Raw genomic sequence first — 23,760 nt, forward strand, 5'->3', positions numbered from 1 at the left:
GCATTTGTGCTGAAAGTAAGGCTTAGTCCATACGAAAGGCACAGATCTGTGTTGCTCATGTTTTATTTTTATTTTTTGTTAAACTTAAAACCAGTGTGCTGCTTTTTAGCATGTCATCAAATCTGTTCTCCCTCAGTGCTTGTGTACTGTGCCAAGGGAAGAAGTCCAATTAACTTTTCTAATTGAGCCACAGCTGAAGTTTAGTATAACTGTGCATGCAATGATTGTGTTTCCTAATCTGAATTAAGTGTAAATCCAGCCCTTGTAGTATAAACATCTCCAAGCCTTGGTTTACCCAGCTAAACCCATTAAGAGATTTCCTGGTTTGTAGTTGGAGAATCTGACCAGCCTGCAGGAAGTCTTAACCCTGACATAAGTCAACACCTTGACATGAACTGGAAAACTGACTGGCAGCACTGTAAGCTCACAAATGTTGTCTGTTTGATTGCAAAATCTCATGAAAATCCAGAGAGTGGAAGAAGATTTAAAGAGCCAAAGTGAAAGTGAAACTTCAGGACCATCTTCTGGAGACACAAAAACCCTCACTGACATTTGCAGTGCTCTTACTTCTGAGTTAGTAAAGTTAAGACAGAGACATCAAGAACACTGCATACATAGTTTAAGCTTAGCAGGGCAGTACAGGACCAATAGGCTGTTTGCAATACTGTGACCCCAAATGTCAGGGAGTGAGAGACAGCCATTAGGAATGAATGAGAATGGAGGAAAGTTCATACTTTACAGCTCTAAATGAATCTCTACGCTGCAATTATGATGAGAAAATGTCTTCATACATTGAATACAATCCCAATACTTTACAAAACAGTGATTTTTACCCCAGATTTGCCTGGCCTGGAGGTGATCAATATCACAAATACCTAGTCCAGACCTCCTGGCGCCTGGCGTCATCTAGCCAGATGAAGGGAGACAAAAGTCTAGAGGGGCCTTGTCCTGAGCTACGAGGCTAGCTGAGCCCCTTTAACATATTAAAAAATCCTTGTTTTTTTCACAAACTTGAAACTAATTTAAATAGTAATGAACTATGGACAGAAAAAAACCTTGTTTTTGTAAGAGACCGTGTAATGATGAGCCACTCACGAACAAGCCTGTTCAATGAAACGGCTCTTTAAAGTTAAAGTTGAGTGCCAGTTTCCTTTTCTGCGCCCTTTGCCGTTATTTAATCCACATTTAAAAATCCAAACTGGTACCAAATGAGGAGCCATTTGGGAGCCAAACAATCAGCTCTACTAAGCTGATCCAAGTGATCTAGATCTTTTATAAGAGATGGATTTCCTGTCACAATGAGCAAGACTGAAGGATGGTGACCCACACACCGGCTGAAACATTGGTAAGATCAGAGTTTAATGTGCTAAACCATGAAAAAACTGTGAACCATACAAGGAGTTGAGTACTTTTATAGGCACTGCATAACTGAAAATGTTTATCATACAAATGCAGTAATTTTGCAACTAATATATCTAAAAAAGAGTGGGAATTTATTAACCTTTATTAGATATCAATAACAGTACTCAAATAAACATAAAAGGACTGTTAGCATATGAGGAGTTCTTGTGTCTGATGCTCAACATGATGAAAACCGTCAGTAAATCAGGTTTTCTCCACACGGCCAGTGTGAGATCTAAAACAACAGAGGCCATCTTGGATCCATTGTCAGAGCTTATTCCTGCTGTGATGAATCGTTTCTTCTAACTGCCCTCGCTGCTTTAGCTTTAAGATGTAACAAGGGTCTGCTGCTTTTGCCTGAAGGCACGCTTTAGGCATGGATACACAAACAGGAACAAACTTAACTCAGTAACCCTCTTAATGTGTGCGAGGGTGAAGAAACACACATGATTAGCGTGAGAAACATTTGATGTGAGAGAATAAAGTCAAAGAGAGGAGGGTGAGGGGGGAGAAGCAGGCGGGGCTTATCGAAATAGATTATCTGTGGCTAATAGAAACTGAAACCACGTTTTCTAGACAGGGGTGGTTCCTGAGGCTCAACAAAGAGGATTTTTTTCTCTTTCGTTTTTTTGATGAAAAACTGACAGATCTGAATGAGGCTCATGGAAAGATGTAATAATTCCAGGATATCAATCGATTCTTTCATGTTTCAACAAAAATAAAGAGGATTCACCGCATGCAAAATAGACTGGCCAAATTCTGTTTCTGTCATCAGGTGGATTCATCTTGCGAAGCTTCAAGCTGATATCCTTGTTCCCTATCAGATAACGACTCAATGTCAATTTAAACTGTGTCTAACCAACTAGTCTAAAGAAGGGAAATGCTCAGAAGGCTGTCAAATTCATCACAGGGTCATGGTGTCAGTGGGTATATGATGGTATAGGGTATATGATGCTGGTGTGCTGAGTAGAGTGTGGCTAAAGTTAGCTGCTAGCTCTTCTAGTCTTTGTTCCTGTTTGGAGATTGCTGATTATGGTTACTCATCACTTCGGTTCACTAGCTATACCCTCAACAGCCTCCATACAACTTGTTGCTTATTTTGTTATTCAAAATAATGCTATACCGCACTGTTTCTACCACTGACTTCTCGTATTTATGTCCACTGAAGATCCAAAGAAAAGCTCTAGCAAGGAGGTAGCAGCCATTAACTGAAGCTACTAGTGGCAGGAGGCTGTATTACAGTTTTAAAAGAGCATTTGACCTGGTCTGTGTGTAGATAAACAGTAGATAATTAGTGTAACTGACTTGTAAATATTGCCTTTGCTAATATGCAAATGTAGCTATATAGCTGGACAACTATGCACATCCCTACTTTTATGTCTCAGTTTGTGGATCAAAATACCGCCAGAGGCCCTGGTCGTACTGGATTTCTCTGACTGTTAGTAGTGGGAGATACTACAGTGTCAATATATCAATATTTACATCTTTTTAACAAAGTATCGATACCTAATGAGTACTACAAAATACATCTTGTCACCACTTCTCCCTGAGTGTTTCTGTCTCTCTCCTCGGGGCTGTGTTGCCTATTGCTTGTCTGTGTCACGTGACTTTGGAGACCAATCAGACATGTTTAATCTGCTGTACCATGTGACTTTAGGGACCAACCATACATGAATAACAATTCTTAGCAGCTCCACTTGCAAACATATGAACCAAGCTGTCCTTCTCACTCAGTGTGGCCCCAAGTCAATTTAAAAAAAAATGTAAGGAAACATAATAAAAAGTACTCTTAGACCACATGCCAAAACCACATAAAGACCAAATAGTAGAAAAATTAAAAGATAAATATATCTATGAAATTCTTAGATGACTTGTATTTCTGAAATTCTTGCTTGAAACTAGTGGTTATAGTTGGCCTATCTATCTCTACTATTTTATTTTTTTTAGAAATGGGGCATTTTTTTATGTTGCAGATATTTTAGATTATGTATACGTTTGTACCAGAATTATTTATTTTTATTTTATATTTTACTTGCATGCACAGACATTTTAATTTAAACAAAGTTTCAAAAAGAATCCGTACCGTACCAAATTCAAACAATCTGATATTGTCCATCCCTACTGGCTGTGGAGCCAGAAGAGGAAGCCAAGCATTAAACTGCAGAGATGCAGAAACCTGCAATGTCTCAACTTGGCAGGCAGCAGAAGCCCTGGGATTCACGTTAACATCGATTCAAAAATCAGGGGTGTCACGTAACTTCAGGCAGGCCATAGAGTTATGCGCTTTCATATCATCAAGATCAGCTGAGCACGCTATTGGCTGATTGCACCCATGCTGCCATATTCAAACTGCGCTAGCCTGGCTGTGCTTTGCTGCTCCTTCTGCAAGCTGCTTTTGCAATCATCCTCCACCCCAGCTCCTCCTTTATGATACATCTGACTTAATCAATGTCATTCTGTTGTCACTGAGTCCTGCTCTATTTTGGGTTTATTGCGTCTTCTCTCCCTGCCTCAGACTTAACTTATTTGCACCGGAAAGTTAGGAACATGTGCTGTTCTTTCTTAATGCTTTCTGCATGGACTCGTTGATGGTCATGGGATCCCAGAGCAGCCACATCGCCAAATATGAATAATAGCAATAAGAGCAAATTAATGACTGCTAATACAGAGAAAAATGTATAACTGCAAATTGTGTGTTCCATCATCAAAATAGCTTTTCTGTCACCAGTGAATGGTATCAACAAGACTTTGTCCATGTTTAGGCATAGTCTCTGGAAAATGACCATCAGCCAGGGTCACTGCCAGTCTAAAGTGATAGTCCCGGCTTGTTGTGAGCTGGTTTGTTGTGGATGTTACAGTTTAGAATTTGTATTTCACCAGCATAGAGGGCCATCAGATAAAAATATTAGTAATATGTTTAACTGACTGGTAAAAATGGAGTGGAATAGCGAGTAATTTACATTCAAATGAATGCACACATCCCTAATAAAACCCTGCTTGTCCTACCCTTTGACTTATTTTATTTCTAATGCAGAAACAGACCCCCGTCCCCACAGACATCACTCCAGTCCAATCTAATCCGACACAAGTTGCACGGATACAAACACAAACACACAACTCAGTCTGCAGCTCAGGGCAGTTAGAGCTTATGTGCTCACGCACTCATAGACACTCTTGCACACCGATACTGCAAACAGACACACACTAACTAAGTTGCATGCACACTCACTCATCAAAAGCAGAGCTGGAGTGCCAGGATTAGAGAGCTTTTGTCTCTAAGTTTCATAATGGGCCAATGGGATAAACCCAGTGTTGGAAAAAATGAGGAGATTGCAAAGAGAGGGAGGAGAGCATTATTTCAAAGGCTATTTTCTTCTTTACATGAGAAATCCTCCCTCTCTTCTTCCTATCCTCTTCTCCCTACACAACATGAATGCAGCTACACACAAACTCACAGCCTCAATAAATATGATCAGAGATGACATAACCTTGTTTAGGTCACCTTGTGGGTTAATTGGATGATAAGACATCTAACGTTACGGCTGAGCGAGCTGCCGTGTGTGTGTTTGTGTGAGTGCATACATGTTTTTTTATATTGTAATTAGCATGTGGACACCAGCGATAAAAACCCCTGCAGCCTTGAAGCCCCTTTAATAACCATTAAACCAGGCAGCTTCACTTATCAGGCAATTTCAGAAAATTATGTAATCTTTGCTGAACTGAAATGCTAATTCTGATAATTTGACTGCACTAATTTGACAGATATGGTTTCTTGTTATTCTCGATACTCTAAGTGTAAGATATCCAGTATGACAGGAATGCTGGAGGTCAGTTTCAGTTGGGAGGAGTCATTCTTAACAATGACGTCATACTTCTGCAGCTTAAATTTATATATACAGTGCTTAACAAATTTATTAGACCACCTGTCATGTTCGTCTCAGAGACCATCCTGCATCATGAAGTGCTTTAATGCAGACTCTTTCATTTTCAGTGAGCTGTCCACATTTTACCATTTTGAACAGGAATGAGGGATTTCAAACTGAATTCACCCAAATTTGAGCCGGCTCACTGGGCTTCTCTGAGAAGCCAGAAATTAATCAAGCACGACATTCAACCACTAAAACTCATTTTTCTGTTCAGGAATGCAAGTAAATAACTATCATTTGACATAAATCAAGAAATATTAATGTGATTTACTATTTTTTCAGTGTTTTTTTTTTTGTAAATCAGTAAATTTGTAAATTCATGGATAACAATAATCATTATATTTTAACATTAAAAATATCATTTGGGTTAAAGAGCTTCTATATATTGGTGTATTAACCATTGCAGAAACATAAAATATGATTTTGGTAATCACCAATGCTGTTAATTTAGGGCAGCTGTGGCATAAACCTTACTTTGGTTAGGGTTAGGGTGGTCTAATAAATTTGTTAAGCACTGTATATTGATTAGTTTCAATGTTCAGGACCATTGATTTTAAATTTAGAAAACCAACAGCAGCTCTGAAAATTCCACACTGCAGGGGTCAAGTGCAAGTTGATCTAATTGTCTGCAGTGCTGTCAGTATTCAGACACTTGGATGCTTTACCCTTTTATTGATTTTATAAATCAATCATGGCCACAAAAGTTTTACAAAAAACTCTTAAATGTCCAAATGAGAACAGATATCTACAGATATGTCAACTGAATTAAAAATGTGAGGTAAAATAGGCCTGAAAATTCCCTCCTTTAAAGTGACTGACCCAATTCAAGAGAGGTCCAGCCAGTTGGTGCTAGTTCTCTCACAATTAGTGACCATCTGAGTGCAGTGAATGTGTCTGAAGAGATTGCAGTAGCAAGACTTGTTAATCAGTATTCATGGCTACCATTACAACATTCTCGTTGAGGAGTTGATAGTGGGTCCGATGACTCAACCAGTTAAGAACCACTGGTCTAAAGACTACAAAGTGAATGTGGAATCTGGAGTGGCCGAGTTAAAGCCCAGACCTCAATCCAATAGAGAATTGGTGGCTGGGCTTGAAAAGGGCTGCTCACACCAGATCCCTGTGCAACCTGATGGAGCTTGGGCAGTTTTGCAAAGAAGAATGGAGCAAAATTGCAGTGTCCAGATGTGCAAGCCCGTTGCAGTCTGTCAGAAAAATCTGTTTTCATTTTGACAGTAAAGACATTTTCTGTATTTTTTGTCAAAAAAGCCAAATTATATTGACCAAGACTCATTTATCAAATCAATAAAAGGGGCAAATAGTCCACATAAAGCTGGTTTTAGCTACTTGACACACTGCAAGTCAATTAGTCAAACCTTTATCTCTGCAGCAGGTCATGGTCATCCTTTCCAGATGTTGAGCTTAAAACATGCATCTGCCAGGAAGCCTTTACCAGAGAACTCAGTCAACACTAATTCTGCAAACTGTTATTCTATTCATTTTCATTAAAGGGTTTGCAATTTCATAAATCTGGTTAAAAAGTGCTTCTGAATTAATCTGTTAATCAAAACAGAGAGCGGGTGATGACCCTTGAACGTCAGTAACCACAGTATAAACGCCACATAAAGGTCAAAAATGGCACTTTTTTTGCAGTATTCTCTTTGCCAGTCTCTATCTCTTTGTGATCTTTTTCTAAAAAACTATTAATCACAGAACTTGAGGCACCAACACTTCACCAACAAAAGATAAAGCACTATAACATTCATGAAACAGAATGGACAGTCAACACATAAATGACACGGCCTTATTGTAGTCTGCCTGCAGGTGCAGGATACACAGACAAGTGCACTCAGAACACCGAAACAAGACAAAACACTTCAACGCACATCTGAAGACGACAGACGCCACGAAGAGGTGAGAAACAAACACAAACAAACACATCCACACACAATGACAGAACCAGGGCTGAGAATAGTCGTAGCCCTAAAGAGAAATTGGCACATCACAGCGGATCAAACTCAACTCCAGGCCTTGGGATGTGAAGCTCCACGGTCACTCACACACAATATTCAGTAAACAAATGTAAATATTCAACACAGGTTCACAGAAACGCTCAACAACATGCAGGGACGACCTAAAACACAGCCTGAGCCATATGTTGAAGTTCAGTGATAAGGACATTAAACTGAGATTACTCTGACTAAAGCAGATTTAGTCTTTAGCAGACTTCACCAGTACCACTTTACAACAAGGTAAACTGGAACAGTTACAAGGCAGTGGTGGACTCAGGATGTTTGAGGGGCACGGGCAAAAACAGTGGAAGGGCACCTGTCGTATGCATTTGGGCACCAACTCACAAAAAAATTATAAAAACATCAAAATGACTTTGTGATGAAATATATATCCTATTTAGAATTAAATATTCCTCAATTACATGACTATACCTACTAAAGCTCTGTAATAAACACACAGGACTCTGACAGTTTAATCATTTAATTTACAAAAACACATGAGCAGGTGTATTTGTTTGGAGGTTTAGCCTCCTAAAACCCCGCATGCACAGATGATGAAATTACATCTTGGCTTTCCTACAACAAATAAATCCTTTCTGTTATTAGGATTTTTGAGATAATTGTCCTGAATGTCCACTGAAGTGTAAGTAATTTGCTTGGGTAAGTTTGCTATGAATTTTTTTTGGAATATTTCCATATTTATCTAGGGAATTTTCACTGAAATTTTCAAGTATTTTCATGTTGCAAGTTTTGAGTGAAGTTGCTTCTGATGTTTTTTTTTTTTTTTAGCACTTCCAGCCAATTTATTGGTACGTTTTGGAGAATTTGATTCAGAATTTGGGGCTGGGTGATTGGAAATTTTCAAGAATTTTCATGAAAATTTAAAAAAAATTGCTTGGGTGTTTTGGGGAATTTTTGGAATTGATTTTTGAAAATGTTTTTGTAAATTTTGGGGAACTTGACCAAAGGTTATGGCAGTTGCTAATACAGCTGACAAGGGGTCAGTGTACCTGCCTCTGGAGCCTCAGGGTGAGGGGTTTACAGCCCATACCCTGTAACTACATCTAATGTAAATATCTACGAATGAAAGATCTGCACAGGGGTCATACTCCTTACACTGCAGCTGTTAAGAATACTAACGTCACATGAGGGCTGTAGGGCAAAGCTCTTGGGACCTTTAAGATGGGAATCCCTGTGCAACACCACATGGACAAAAGTATTTGGCCACACCTGTTATTATTGAATTCAGTTTTTTCAATCAGACCTGTTGCCACAGGTGTAGAAAATCAAGCACCTAGCAACGTACGTAAGTTTGCAAACATTTGTGATACAAAAAGGGTTCCGAAGAGCTTAGGGACTTTAAGTGTGGTACTGTGATGGTTGCCTCCTTTATCCCTGCTGGATACTGCACAGTCAACTGAAGGTGATATTATTAGAAAGCGGAAGTGTAGAGGAGCAACAGCAACTCAGCCAGGAAGCAGAAGACCATGTGAAATCACAGAGTGGAGCATAAAAGTCGCCAACACTCCGCTGATTCCAGAGTTCCGAACTTCCACTTAGATTAATGAAGCACAGAAACTGTGCAGCAGGAGCGTCATGGAATGGGTTTTCATACGTCACCAAGTCCAATGCCAAACGTCGGATGGAGTGGTGTAAAGCACAACAACATTGAACTGTGGAGCTTGAAAACTTGTTCTTGGTTTGGCAGAGGCAAGGTGAACACCTGCCTGACTGTACTGTGCCAACTGTGAAGTTTGGTGAAGGTGTGATAACAGTATGGGGCTGTTTTTCAGGGTTTGGACTAGACCCCTTATTTCATTGAAGGCCAATCTTAATGCTTCAACATACCATGACATTTTGGACTAAGCTACGCTTCTAACTTTGTGGCAACAGTTTGGGGAGGGCCCTTTTCCATTCCAGCATGACTGTGCCCAGTGCACAAAGAAAGGACTATAAAGACATGGTTTGAGTTTAGTGTGGAAGAACTTGACTGGCCCACATAGAGCCCTGACCTCAACCCCATCGAGCACCTTTAGGATGAACTGAAACAGAGATTGAGAGCCAGGCCTTCTTGTCCAACATCAGTGCCTGGCCTCATAAATACTCTACTTAAATGAATGGGCACACATTCCACAAGACACACTCTCAAATCTTTTGGAAAGCCTTCAGAGAAGAGTGGAGGCTGTTAGAGCTGCAAAAGTACACACACTTGAATGCATTACAGTCTCATTTGGTCATGTCAGGTGGTCGAATACTTATGTCCATCTGCTGAAGACTCATCCAATGAATGGCTCTACTCAGAGAAATGACAGCCTGTGCATTGCAGAAATAAATGCCACACGGAAAAGGAAATCTCTCCATCTCTAAAGAAGACACTTCCTGTCATCTCGCCTGTGTGTGTTTGTGAGTGTGTTCTGCTCCAGAAAGCAGTACTATAATGGCTCATTCATTCACTAACTCTAGCCTGGAGCTGAACTACTTTTCACTCAGCATCTCTCTCTTTATTTTATTATTATTTCACTCCGTGTGTGTGTGTGTGTGTTTCAGTGCCACGGGAACGCAGGAGGATTCGGCGCTTCCAGTCCCAAACACAGTGCGACAACTTCACAGCAGGATGAGCAAATACCACGGAGCCATCTGTGAACTAGGGGCAAAGTGTTCACTCGGGGAATGTTTGCTCTGTTTTAGTTAAAAATAATAAAAAAGCAACATATTTAGATAGCACTTCTGCTCCTAAAATCAGATAACCCTACTTGAACTGAAAAATTACAACTGTAGCATATATGTGTGTCCACTTGATCGACAGGTGACTTCACCTGCCTCCTATTTGAGCATCATATATGATATAATTTGTCTAATGGGCCCACAGGCTGGACCATAAGTCAAATCAAAGGGTGAAAAGGTAGCCTATTATGATTTAATCCCATTACACATGCTTTAACTGATTGAAAAGAGAGATTGAAATTAACCTCTATTAACATCTCTTGATAATTTGTCACTAAAAATCAATTTCCCTTTCAGGAAGGCCTTTGACCTTTGCTACCTTTACTTTGATTGACATCGACTAGTGTGTTGTTATTTCATTTAAGAAAAGCTGGTATTTTTGTTGCACAACTCATCATGTGACCGGAGGTCATTTTGAATGCTTGTGGCATTTCCTGTTTTATTTTGTCTCCGTCTTCCAGGTCATGTACTTCCTGTTTTCTGTGTTAGCCCCGCCCCTGATCACCCACACCTGTCTAGTTATAACCCCTGTGTTTCCCCCCCTCATGTAGAGTTCCCTCTGTGCCCCTCATTGGTTGTGTTATTTAAAGATTTTATAATGTGACACAAATTAAAAATGACAAAGACATTTTCTGCACAAACTTGTCTCCCCATCTCTCGGGGACCAAGGACTGAAAAATAATCATTCTCTGACAAAAGTCGTCAAAATGTTAACTAGAACTGTGAAATTAATGCATTAACATGCTATGATTAAATCACAGGATGCATCCATCCATCTTTTTTTGCTTATCCAAGGCTGGGTCGCCGTGGTAGCAGTTTGAGTAAGTCAACTCAGACATCCCTCTCCCCAGTGACACTTTCCAACTCTGCTGGAGGATCCTGAGGCATTCCCAGACCAGACATGATATATAATCCCTCCAGTGCATTCTGGGTCTTCCTTGAGGTCTCCGCCAAGCTGGACGTGCCCAGAAAACCTCCACAGGGAGGCGTCCAGGAAGCATCCTGATCAGATGCCAAAACCCCTCAACTTGATTTCTTTCGATGCGAAGAAGCAGCGGCTCTACTCCTAGTTCCCTCCGGATGCCTGAACTCCTCACCGTATCTCTAAAGCTCGGCCCAGCCACCCCAGGGAAACTCGTTTTGACAGCTTGAATCCAGCCATTATCAAGCGGTGACATACAGTATTTCCAAGTGGCCACCACATCTGTGCTAAAATGATGTTTTCATGCAAACTCACTGGTGCCATGAGATGATAATGGGAGAAAAAAGACAGAGGGGGAGATCCACTACACACATCCACATGAGGGAAAGGAAGGTGAAAATATTGAACAAATATCTTTAAAATAGGCCTATTAATGTAATCATAATAAAAAATCATCAGATCAGATCATTAACTTAAACATAAAGTAATAGCAGATGTGCATCAACTTGGAACAAATGTGATGTACTTGGAGGTAAAGTGGATGGAATAACACTAAACTAGAATATGGATTTCCTAAATTTCTTCCCTTAAAATTAAAATATCAGAAAGGGAATCTTGCCAGTCTATCAGTTTTGCAAGGTCAGACAGGATTTCCAATGACTCAAGACTTTTGGAGAAATCTGAAACCAGAGTGAACTCTGGGATTTATGTTGGATGTATTTGTGTTTGTTTCCACCTCTGAAGACAGTCAACGGTAGAATAAGAGATGTTTCTGATGACTCATTTCTGCATACACAGAAATATAGACAAGTAGGGTAAACCTGCAGAGTAAACTAAAGAAGAAGAAAAAAAACAGCAGCAACAACCACAGAAGAAGAAAAGGAGGCTATAAAAAACGAGGCTTAAAAACTGACTTGACTGCTGACTCACTGAACACTTTTCAGCAGGAAGTTTGACAACTTCAGGGGGCTGATTAACAACAAACCATCACACTGCATTTATTATAAACTCACAAGCTCAATGACGCAAGTGAGAAAAACAAGCTGGCTACATATCTGCTAAATATGATCTTAACTGCATTTGAAACACAAAGCAAGTTTTCTTTTCTAAACACTGTCTTTAAAAGTCCTTTGTTGTTCCTCAAACTGGTGAGAGAAAAGGTTTTAAACAGGCAGAGTTGTATTTTTGTGTCTTTTTATTTCCCCCTGCTTTCTTTACACACCCTTTCACTGACAAAAAGGAGTATTTATAAAACATTTCTTTCTTTTCTTTCAGTGTTTCTCCCCAGATGTCAGAGGAAGCCTTATATTTCACATCTTTTAAGTCATTAAAAGAAGACAAAATGTTTAAGATTAGACGTTTTATTTGTTTTGTTTTGCCTTTCAGGTCTTCTACACTGCTAAGTTGTGCATTTAGCATCTCAGACAGATGACTCCTCCTGCTCTCCACACCAGAAGAAGTCTTCTGTTCTCTACCAAACAGCATGTCAGTTAGCAGGAATCACTAACTTACAGGTATTTTTTTATGTCAGAGCAGCCTTTACCAAACGTATGTGCACTGCGGCACAATCTGAAACCCTAAAATCTTCTAGGGGCTACAAAACCTTCATTCAGTATGACACTCAGAGTATTTACCTTTTTATTTTTATTTCATATCAGAGGATTTCCAAACAAATGCCATCTTTAAAGAAATTAACACCTTAAAGCCTATTATATATTATTTGAAACACACTTTAATCAAACCTCTATCAAATCAACATGAAACTACTTACAAACCTTTTGAATACAGTCCGACAAGTGATTAAAATTGCCTCCAGCGGATTATCAGTTGCCAAAAAAGCCTTATGTATTAAATGTGAGTTTTCTTTTTACTTCAGTTAAGGGGTTAAATATAAACATATCAGTTAAACTATGACACCTATACTGTACATCAGACAAAATAAATGTTTTAAAGGTGACATGTAAGTTAAATTTTCTGGCTGTGCTTCATTGCTCCTTGGACTTTAAAATAAGCAGTTAATATGTAATCAAGTATTTTATGATCATTAAAACATGATTTTAATTTTCAAAATTATATTCATGATTTTTATATGATGTAAAAGGCCTCTCATGGCCCACCAGTGAGCACTGGTGCACACCTTAGGAAGCACTGTGTTAGAGTATGGGCTACTCTAGGTCACTGGTTCCCAACCTGGGGTCTGGGACCCCACTGGGGGTGCGCCAGAGATTTTAAGGGGGGCCCAAGGCACTGTCTTCTTTGAGGTTGCCAAAATTAGATTCACTCATACTAACTAAAATCATGATAAAACACATATGAATGGTTCATGCAAAGGTCTCTTGATAAGAAAACCTTTTTGTGGGGCTATTTTATATAAAGTTGAACAATGAAAACTTTTAAATCAGATGTTAATTTTTAACATGCATGTATCACCTTTTTCTTGTGTTGGTCCTGGGGGATCCTCAGCTCCTCTTTGATACAAGTAAGAGGGACTCACAGGAAAAAAGGTTGGGAACCACTGCTCTAGGTCATACCAGTGGTTATCAAACTTTACCTTTGTCTAAGAAAGTCTAACACCCCCAATTAATAATGTGTAAACAAGGTTGGGAAATATTACCTTGACATTGCTTTTACTAAGCCATAACCAGGAGTTTAATCAGTCTGAGACTTCCAGCTGCTTTTTTTTAATCCATGTGTGGCACCGTTATGCATAACAATGATATGGTTGTTTTCCTTCATTTAGAACTGTTGCAGGTGTGTGCCAGAGTGGTAACGTGACACGCCAGATGGAATTGTTTTTACACATCCATCTGGAAAAGCTTCAATAAGAAATGTTTGAGAAAAGGCAAAGGCTTTAAAAAATTGGCGTCTTTAGACATGTAAGTCCTCGACTTTTTTCATTTTTGAAAAGAAAACAACTCACTGCTGTTTTTTTGTTCTTCTTTTAACAAAGAAATGTCAAGTTCTGATAAAACTGGTGCTTTAGCAGCATCCACGCTAAGCTCTTCCGCCATAATTGCACTGGCCTCTTGTTGCTGCTTTTTTACGTCACGACTCTGCCGTGCCTGAAAGTACTGCTCCCTGACGTTGATTGGTCACGTCACTTTCTAACCGGACCCAAACGGTTCAGTGGGAGCTTAACAAGATGGATTCGCCAGTGAAAAACAAGGAAATGGGCATATCCATCTGCTTTGCAAGGTTACCAGAGTGGATGAAAGAGAAGAAAATGGTCAACACAGGGCTGTAGTTAATTTCATCTGATACCGGTATTGATTAATATTTAAACCAGATTCAGACTGAAAACTTCAGTCCTTAAAACACTTTAAAACAGCGGTTCTCAACCGGTGGGTCGGGACCCAAAAGTGGGTCGTGGAGTGGTTTTCAGTGGGTTGCCAATGCGTGTCTGGAAAAAAATGGTGGCAAAAGTGTATGAAGAACATGCAACCATACCTTTTCATTTTACTCAGTTTTATTGTGATAATGGGTAAACTTAAATGTTTTATCGATACCTCAACCCACTGACTTCCTTTTTCTCAAGATAGGGAAAAGAGGGGTGTAAAACATGTAAGTTTTGTCCTGTCTCTTGTTCTTGAACCTGTTCCATCCAAAATCTCTAATGCAACATTTTTATTTATTAAATGTGGAAATTTGGGTTGCAATTTGTCATCAAAGATATTAGAGGGTCCTGAAGCAAGACCAGTTGAGAACCACTGCTTTAAAATGTAAGTAATAATGATGAATAAAGCCTAAAACTTCAGCCAACGTAGGTCTGTTGGTCCAGCCTAAAACTCCACTGACTCACTTGTACGTACGGCCGATATTTACAGCTGATATAGGCTGATTTTAATGGCCTAAATATTTGTGGCCCTGTGATTGTGTAATCTGACACAGTGACTTTCCTAACAGACTAAAAGAACTATGTAGCATGACCTTGGTTTATAAGAGGGCTTTAAGATTTATTAGGTTTTGCATTACCACCTTTTTAAAATTCCCAAAAATCAAAACAAAACCAACAAAACGTTTCCATCTCTGTCACTTTATCCTTGAAATCCACTTAATCCTTGAAATCCACTTTATCCTTCAGCATGAAAAACTGTATCCTTTTAAAAACCCAGAATCAAAGCCCCTATGAGGAGCTTTTAGCTTGATATAAAACACACTGAAATTAATAAGGAGGTCTCTTTATGGCCTACAAATGCAAAAGCAGGCAATCAGGAACAAGACTGATTATGTCCTCACAGTTATATAAATGTCTGTCTCCAAATTGCATGTGCTAGCTCTCAGCAGTGATGGGTAATTTTACTTTAACCCATTGTGTTGCATGATCACCACCATCACAAACTTCATCACACTTGACTTTTTGAATGTGTTAGATGGGCTCTTACCTTTACATTGCAGTACAATTTAGTCCTTTTCATACAGAAACATCATAACGGGATAATTTCCAGAAGGTAAATATTTTCTTCTCTGTAATCTCGCTTGTTGAATTAGCAAGCTATGCATGCACACTGACATAACTGAAGGTCATCTGTTCTGATAGAAGAGCACAATGCCTGGGGGATAGAAATGGCACTATATTAAAATATTATGTAATTTAAAATTTCACCCCTCAACCCCTTCCCAATTCCAACCCAACAATGATACACGGTGGTGGCAGCATCATGCTGTGGGGGTGTTTTTTAGCAGCAGGAACTGGGAGACTGGTCAGGGTTGAAGGAAGGCTGAATGGTGCAAAGTACAGAGATATCCTCAATGAATACCTGTTCTGCAGCACTCAGGACCTCAGACTGGGCCAAAGGTTCACCTTCCAACATGACAATGACCCAAAGCACACAGCCAAATATACATATGTATATTCATGATACATTTTTAACAGAATTGGCTTAAGCTAAACAGATTTGAAACTTAAAAGTCATGATTCCATCTGTTGCATCTATCTTATATTGCAAAAAAACAAAACAACATTTCCCTTCCTCACACTCGTATCTACTCAAGTTGCTTTCCCCAAACGAATCTGCTTACTAACTCAAAACCCCTGCAAAGGTTTTCTGAGCCTTCATTCCCTGACTCTATTGCAGTCCTCACAACCACAACCATGGAGAAAACTGCTGACCTGATAAATGTCCAGAAGACCATCACTGACACCCTCCACAACTAGGGTAAGCCACAGAAGGTCACTGCTGAAAGGGTAGGCTATTCTCAGAGTCTGTATCGAAGCATTTATGAAAAGTTAAGTGTGGTAAGAAAATGTGCACAAGCAACATGGATGAGCTCTGCCTTCAGAGGATTGAAAATAAGGCAGATTCAAGAACTTATGAGAGCTTTACAAAGAGCTAACTAAGGCTGGAGTCAGTGGATCAAGAGCCACCACACAGACAGGCTCAAGAAATTGAATACAAGTGTCGTGTTCTGAGTGTCAAGCCAATCTTGAACCACAGAAACTTGACTGTTTGCTCAGTTGTCCAAAGACCTATTTTCAGAAGAAGGTCAATTCAATAATTTGGAAATCGAGGTCCCAAGCTTGTGGGGGAGATCTGAGAGGCACAGAATCTAAGGTGCTTGAAGTCCAGTGTTCTCAGTTTCCACAGTCAGTGATGGTTTGGGGTGCCATGTCATCTGCTGATGTTGGTCCCCTGTGCTTTATCAAGTCCAGAGTCCACACCGTCAGCAGTCTACCAATAGATGTTAGAGCACTTCACCCTCCCTTCTGCTGAGAAACTTTATGGGAATACTGATTCCTCTCCCAGCAGGCCTTCGCATGTGCCCAGAGTGAAGCCAGAACTACTAGAAACTGGTTTGTTGACCATGGTATTACTGTGTTTGATGACCTGGTATGACCCAAACCCCATTGAGAATCTCTAAAGAAATGTCAAGAGGAAGATAAGAGACACAAGACTCAACAATACAGACGAGCTGAAGGCTGCTATTAGAGCAACCTGGGCTTATAAGACCACAGCAGTGCCACGGACTGATCGGCTCCATACCACTGATGCAGTAATAAATGCAAAAGGAGCACCAACAGTACTGACAGCATAGAAGAGGATAATTTTCCTGGAGATTTATTTTTCTGTATTTAAAATCATTTTTAAGGGCATTTTATTTGTTTACTTCCACTTAGTGATTTGTTTTAAATATTTGTGAGCTGTAACCATCAAAAATAAGACAAAATAGTCTTGCAATATTCCATTTTGTGTGTAATAAATCTAGATGAAGTTTCACTCTTTGAACTAAATATAACTTTTTAAAGCTATTCTACTATTTTGAGATGCACCGGTAAGTCATGACTTGCATTCAAAGTAGACTACATTTGAACTTACACAACTCATCGCTGCACATTTCCCTTTAAAACTCTCTTCATTAAAGAACTTTGTATTTCACATTCAACATTAAATCAAACTGCAAACGTCATCAATATAACAAAGATTTAGATTTAGATTGAACGCTTTGTGTTTAGGCACCTTTGCCTCACAGAGGGGTTTCGCTCAAAGCAAGAAAAGGAAAAAGATCGAAGCAAAGAGAAAGCAAAGGAAGAGTATTTGTGTTTGTGTTACCCAGACTGTGTGTCTGTGTGTGTCTGAGGGAGGGTGTAATGGCATGGCTGACTGACCGGCCCACTGAGGCTGAGAGAGATGAAGGAAAGGTCAGGCGATGTCAGGCAGAGCTGCGAAACGCACACACAAACACAAGCTCTACGGAGTCCATCTAAAACCCTGTGACTGAATATGGATCAGAGATTCTCACTGCGCTTATGAGCAGGAAATAAAATAAGGCACTTTTATGATCACATTATATTCTGTCTGGCACAAATCTTTCTTTGTGTTGGCAGAAATGTTGCCTTAAATTACTGGCAGCCTGAAGGTGGAAACGCGTTTGAGTACATTAGAGGCTGTATCCACAGTTAACATGGCCTAATTTCCCAGATTGTGTCTGTGTGTTTCTTGACAAATCAGCTAAATGATATTTGTTTTAGGCTTTTACAGGATGAAGGTATCATTTTCAGACACTTTCTGTTATAATCTGTTTACCGTGCTGCTGCAGAGGGCATTGGTGCAAATCATTTCTTCTCCGAAACTACACCAAAAAACAGAGGAAACTAAAAATATTCCCTCATAAAAAAGAAAGTTTCCCCATATGTGATTATCAGGAGCAGATGAGTGAATGCCTAAGGAGATGCAAGTTCTGCAGTAAAACACACATACCTTTTGCTTAATTAACTGCTTTTCTATCGCTGCACCCATTCCTAACTTGGAGCAATGCAGACACAAGAGTGTGCAAACAGCAGTTTCATTTGTTTTGCATGATGATCTCCTCACCTGCTCCCTGCATCAGCAAATAGGGTGAGTGACAAATATGACTGCTAGCCTTGGGTCTATTTTTGCAAAGTTTAGCACACCTGCACTTCATCTGCAGATGGGAAAATCACAAAAAGCCTTATCCCCCATGTAGCACTGCAGCACTTCCATGTAACTGAACAAATAGGCCTATTTGTTATCCATCTGCTAAGTCTCTTTACCAAAAAACTGATTATGCTGCTTCACCCTTCCTGATATTACATACCAAGTCTTGGCTAAGCCATTTTTGTGAGCTAATGTTATGCCTCTGTCTTACATATATCTTTGATTGCATTTTAAGCTAACATTTTGTCAGTTTTGTAATTTTTTGAGACAAAGTTTTTTCTCTGCTAGTATTGTAAGCTACCTCTCCATCTCTGCTACTAGCTAACGTTAAGATTTAGCTGTATTGTTAGCTCATGTCTTCTCTGTAATGTTGGTTTGTTCATGGACCTTTGTAAACTACCTAAGCTTTCATTGTTAGCTTGCTTTTGCTACTATTGTAAACAAATGGTCCAGCTATTAAGCTCTGTTAGCAACCCTTTTGCTGCTGCTAGCATTCTTTTGTTAATGTTATGTATTTTCTTGTTAGCTAACATTAAGACGCTAATAGTGCTGTTAGCGCTTCAATTTCTCTGTTATGTTAGCTATAGTATTATGTCTCCTAATTGCTTGCTAAGTCAAATATTTCAATTTTGTAAAACTTTAGACAATGTATTGTTTAGTAGCCTATTAAAAGCTGTTGGTTCCTGCCAATATTGTTAGCTTAATTTATGGTGGACGAAGTGCTTAGCCCTAGCCAGAAGGAACGTTGTAGGGCTAAGTCCTCTCCGATAAATTTTCTGCCCCCTCATTTTAAGGTGTATACCCTGTCCTACAAGATGTTACAAACAACAAATAGCTTTTTTAGGTAGGAGAAAAGCGTATATTGTATTGAAAAGTCTAGATGCTGTCAGTTTGTAAGTTCTGTCTGTTACACAATGGCTCAAGATTTGTATGAGATTTTACTCTCAGAGGGCACTGTAAGGTGAACTGACAAAAAAATACTATCGTAATTAGCTTGTCTGATGGTTTCATCATCCCTAAATTATCACCCAAAACAGTTTTACAAATGAACACAAAAGTTGCATCGTTAGTTTTATCTCTGTGCTTTAAACTGTCACAGATGGATCACTATATTATCACCCATTGAATAAAAACATGCAGAATTTCAAATTTTGTATCTCTTTTAATACTGTAATATTAAGACCCTGCAGTAATGTTAACTAATGTAGATTTATTGGTGGGTATTGGGTCTTATTTCTTCATGCTATTGTATGTGTAATACTCTTGTTACTGTAAGACTTTGTCTGATTCCCCTTTACTGCTAGTCCAGTTATGGCTTTGCTAGCAGTGAATGCTAATGCTTATCTATTTTTTTTGTCCTTTAAACCTTCCTCCCTAGTATGCTGTTGTTACCTAAAGTTATGTCTGTGCCTGTCTTGCAAGCTAATGTTTAGTCTCTGCTAGTAACAATAGTTCATGATATTTCTGTCATTTTGGTGACATTTGGCTTGCATTTTTTCTAATCTGCAAATATGTTTGCTAATGTTTTAGATTAAATGACAAGATTGTAGACTGTATATCTATTCTAGTCCTATTTACACTACATTTTTTATCCTTGGTAGTATTAAGCCCATTGCATCATTGCAGAAATCAATATAATGTTAAGACTATGTTAGTGCTGTTAGCCCATGTTTAAATATTATGTTAGCAACAATTTTAAAAAAGCTTTGCCAGAGATAATTCTCTAAACCCTTGGTTTTCACAGGCATTTTTGTCACCTTTAGTCTTTGCTAATGTGAGCTACCCTTATTTCCCAGCTGGTGTTGATAGCTAGTCTTGCCTTTGGTAGTGATGTGAGCTAACTTTAAGACAATTAGCAACATAATGTCTGTCACTCCACTTATTTGTTTAGATTATTCTGCAAATAATATTTGCTAACATCAAGTCTTTGCTTGTAGGAGGTCCTGTTTCATATTGTTAGCTGGCATAACGCCTGCTAATACTGTTAGCTTAAGTATTTTTCTGTGGTAGATACATTTCTGCTCGTGTTATTAGCTAGCTGTCTCTGTTGTAAGGATGTATCTGCTTTGAAAGTACTGAAGCCTGGAAACTTTATGCTAGTAAGCTAACATTTTGTTTCTTTTTTGCTCACTAAGCTGTTGTTTTCAAGCTGTTTGGGCACAGTATATTCACAGCACAGTAAACAACTCACAACACAGTATCTGCTGAGGCGTTTCTTTTATTCCTGGTAAAGTTAGCTAAAAGTTTGTCCAGTTATCTTGGCATAGCTAACTAACATTGTCTGCCAGTTTTTATTGAAAGCTAACTTCATCATTTATTGTATTATAGGCTGATGTCTCTGCCGACTTCGTTAGTGTATTTCTTTTAAACATTGTAAGCAAATATTACAGCACAGTGCATTGACTAATATAGACCAGTGGGGGGCAACTGGTGGCCCGGGGGCCACATACGGTCATCCACCTCACTCAATGAGGCCCTAAAGTTGGATTCAAATACTAATAAATTACAAATTTAAAAAAAAAAAAAAGAACAAAATCTGCCATGACTTATCATCTTTCACTACTGTCAAAGTGTTAGTTTTTTCAGTTTTTGATTTGTTAAAAAAAATTGAAACTTGTTTTACATTTTTATTTCATTTTTTCATATCATATTTTCTATTTTATTTCAGTATAGTTACATTCAGTTTTTGACTTGATTAGAAAAAAAATAATTCCTTTAAGTTCTTATTTTTTTTGTTCAATAATATTTTTTTAATTTTTCTATTTCTATAAGAACTGTATTTTTCAGTTTTTTTTCTATATAAATGTATTTTTTTTTTTATACATTTTTAATTTTGTTTTACTTTTTTTTTCTTGTTGTCTTTTCAGTGGATTTCACTGGCTGCAAGTGCTTCTGTCAAACTTCTTTATATATAATCACTAAATGTACTTATAAAAAATAAAGTAAAATCCTAATTAACTACCATGTTCAATGCATGAAAAAGCAGCTTGAAATTGATTTAAATCTGTGTTTTTATATGTGGTATAAGCAAGATACTCTTCATTTCATATAATTATTAGTAATCACAGGGTTTCAAATGAGAATATCCAACAATCTGTAAAAGTTTGGCCCTGTGGCATTGACTGAAAAACTAATGGCCCTTTGGGCAGCCAAAGTTGCCCATCCCTGATGTAGGCTGTCACATAATAAAATATGTAGGCCAACAAAAAAAACTAAACATTTTCAAATATCTGAGCTACCTTAACAAATAATCTTTACAGTGACACGGCATTTCATTTCATATAAGCATGTAATGGCTATTGAAAGAAATGTAGACGATTGTTGTCTGTCACAATGCAAATGGTTGACATTTTGGCAAATACATAATCTCTCCGGCGGGATGACAATATCATATCATAGCCAAATAAAAAAAGGACCAGAATAAAGTCTGGGCAAGCCACATGAATGAACCACAAGAAAGCATGAGAATAATTCACCAGGACAGATGGACAATGGAAACAAATGAAAGACAGAATAAGTCTACAGAGAGATAAATGGTTGGAAGTATGGGTGGATTGATGGACAGCCAGAGGAGAGAATGAGAGATATCAATACTTGAAGAAATATCTGGTGAGCCATGTTGCTTCAAATTTAAGCTATTAGTAAATGTATGATCAAATCTGGAACCCATTCAGCCCGATTTATTTTTTCTTTCTCCTAGGTGATAAAAGATGCCAATATGATGCCATGTAATGAGGTTATACAAAACAAAATCCTCACTTTAAATTAAGAACCAATATATAAGACTGAAAAGTGTGCTACTGAGCATTTAATGGGTGACAGTACGAATGAGACACATCATGCTGCCTTTAACATTAAAAACTGTGTCTGATATTGCTGTCGTATAGAAAAGATGGAAAGATTAAGTGGATGAGACAAAGGTAGATAGATAGACAGAATGAATATATGTATAAATAAATGATTTGATTACTTTGTCATTCTTTGCTCGGCTTGATTTTGATTCCACACAAGGAATTCTGGGTCGTACCTATCGGGGGGGACAGGCAGAGAGAAACAAGAGAGAGGTTTTTGTTGGCTGTCTGGCAAAAAATTACTCATTATTAGTGAAGATTAGTAAATAGAAATCAATATGTAGCCACTAGACTCGTCTTTCTCTCTCAGCATTTGGTTAACAGGCAATGGCGGTGAAGGTGGGCAGGGTGACGGACATGCACTATAAGCGGGTGGAGAGATGGTGACAATGTTGTGAGAAGAGAGGGTCTCAAGGTTTGATTAGATCTGTTTACATCAATCATAATATCTGACTGTGGTCGATGCTAGTGGAGAAATTTGAGCCATTCAGGTGCAAAGCGAGAGTTCTTTCAGTTAAAAATCAGCCAAGTTTCCAAAGACCGGAGTATCCCAACACTCAGTCATCCTGTCTCAAAGTAATAAATCAAGTATCCTTTTGGAATTGTTCACACAACATTTATATTTGTTTGTTTGTTTGTTTGTTTGATGGAAAGTGACTTGCTTTATCTCAGACAAACAGGACTTTCACCAGAGAAGCTAAACAGTGCCTTAATGACAAGCTTAGCTGCTACGCCTGTCATGTGTGGGTTAAATTTAACAAGATACAGATATCTTTGTGTTGCTTGCCAGCGACAACTTTTCACTGCAATAATTGAGGAAAATCATTTTAAAAAAAATATATTGCTCACTAACTGAGTTGGTCAAAAATGTCTTTTTCTTATTCAGCTGACAGGGGAATATCAAGGTAACATTCTAGTACAATTATTTTAGTATGATTCAGCTTTTGTGAATTGGACTGAAGTTCAGATGTTTTTTTTTTTTTTTAAGATAAAATTTTACTTTTGAAGCTAATTAATTTGCAAACCAACTTCCTCACATCGACAGAGTTGTATGAAACAACATAATTAAAACAAAACAGATTATTTCATTTCAGTTAGGACGGAGCTATTTATTTACTTATTTAGTTCAGATGCAGATTGACTGGGGATGTCAAAGAGATACTCCTCAAAACAACCTGAAAGACTCCAGGCTTTGAGGAAACAAGGCATGCAGCTTCCCCTTCAGCTGCTGTTAGCTTGCATCCCATACGATCATCCAATTAAAAAAATGCAAAATTAACCTAAATCCTACCTCACCTACAACCAAAATTAGTCTAAGATTAATGCGCAGCTGAAAATAGTTCCAAACTAATAAAATATTTACACCTGTCTGAGATATATTTGTTAAATTCTACAATACCAAATGATAAGCGAGTATATTAGATATTAACAAAGCCCAATTCCAGAAAAGTTGGGACACGTGTATAATGCAATAAAGACAAAACGGTGATTTGCAAATCCTTTAAACATATGTTCAGTTGAATACAGCTC

At 38.5% G+C, this 23,760-nt stretch overlaps 1 protein-coding gene across 10 annotated transcripts in view; it reads right to left on the minus strand.

Annotated features, from left to right (window-relative positions):
* The window catches only part of ctnnd2b (catenin (cadherin-associated protein), delta 2b), a 273,868-nt gene that overhangs the window by 50,688 nt on the left and 199,420 nt on the right, over positions 1-23,760 (minus strand). For 7 of the 10 annotated variants that reach the window (XM_041803815.1, XM_041803814.1, XM_041803822.1 and 4 more), the window contains one exon: positions 22,350-22,406. The exons of the other annotated variants lie outside the window; for them this stretch is intronic. In XM_041803815.1, coding sequence (XP_041659749.1) covers positions 22,350-22,406 — 57 coding nt within the window. The remainder of the gene's footprint in view (positions 1-22,349; positions 22,407-23,760) is intronic. 10 annotated transcript variants of the gene reach the window in all.

The sequence above is a fragment of the Cheilinus undulatus genome, linkage group 13 (genome assembly GCF_018320785.1).
Source record: "Cheilinus undulatus linkage group 13, ASM1832078v1, whole genome shotgun sequence".
NCBI classification, from domain to species: Eukaryota; Metazoa; Chordata; class Actinopteri; order Labriformes; family Labridae; genus Cheilinus; species Cheilinus undulatus.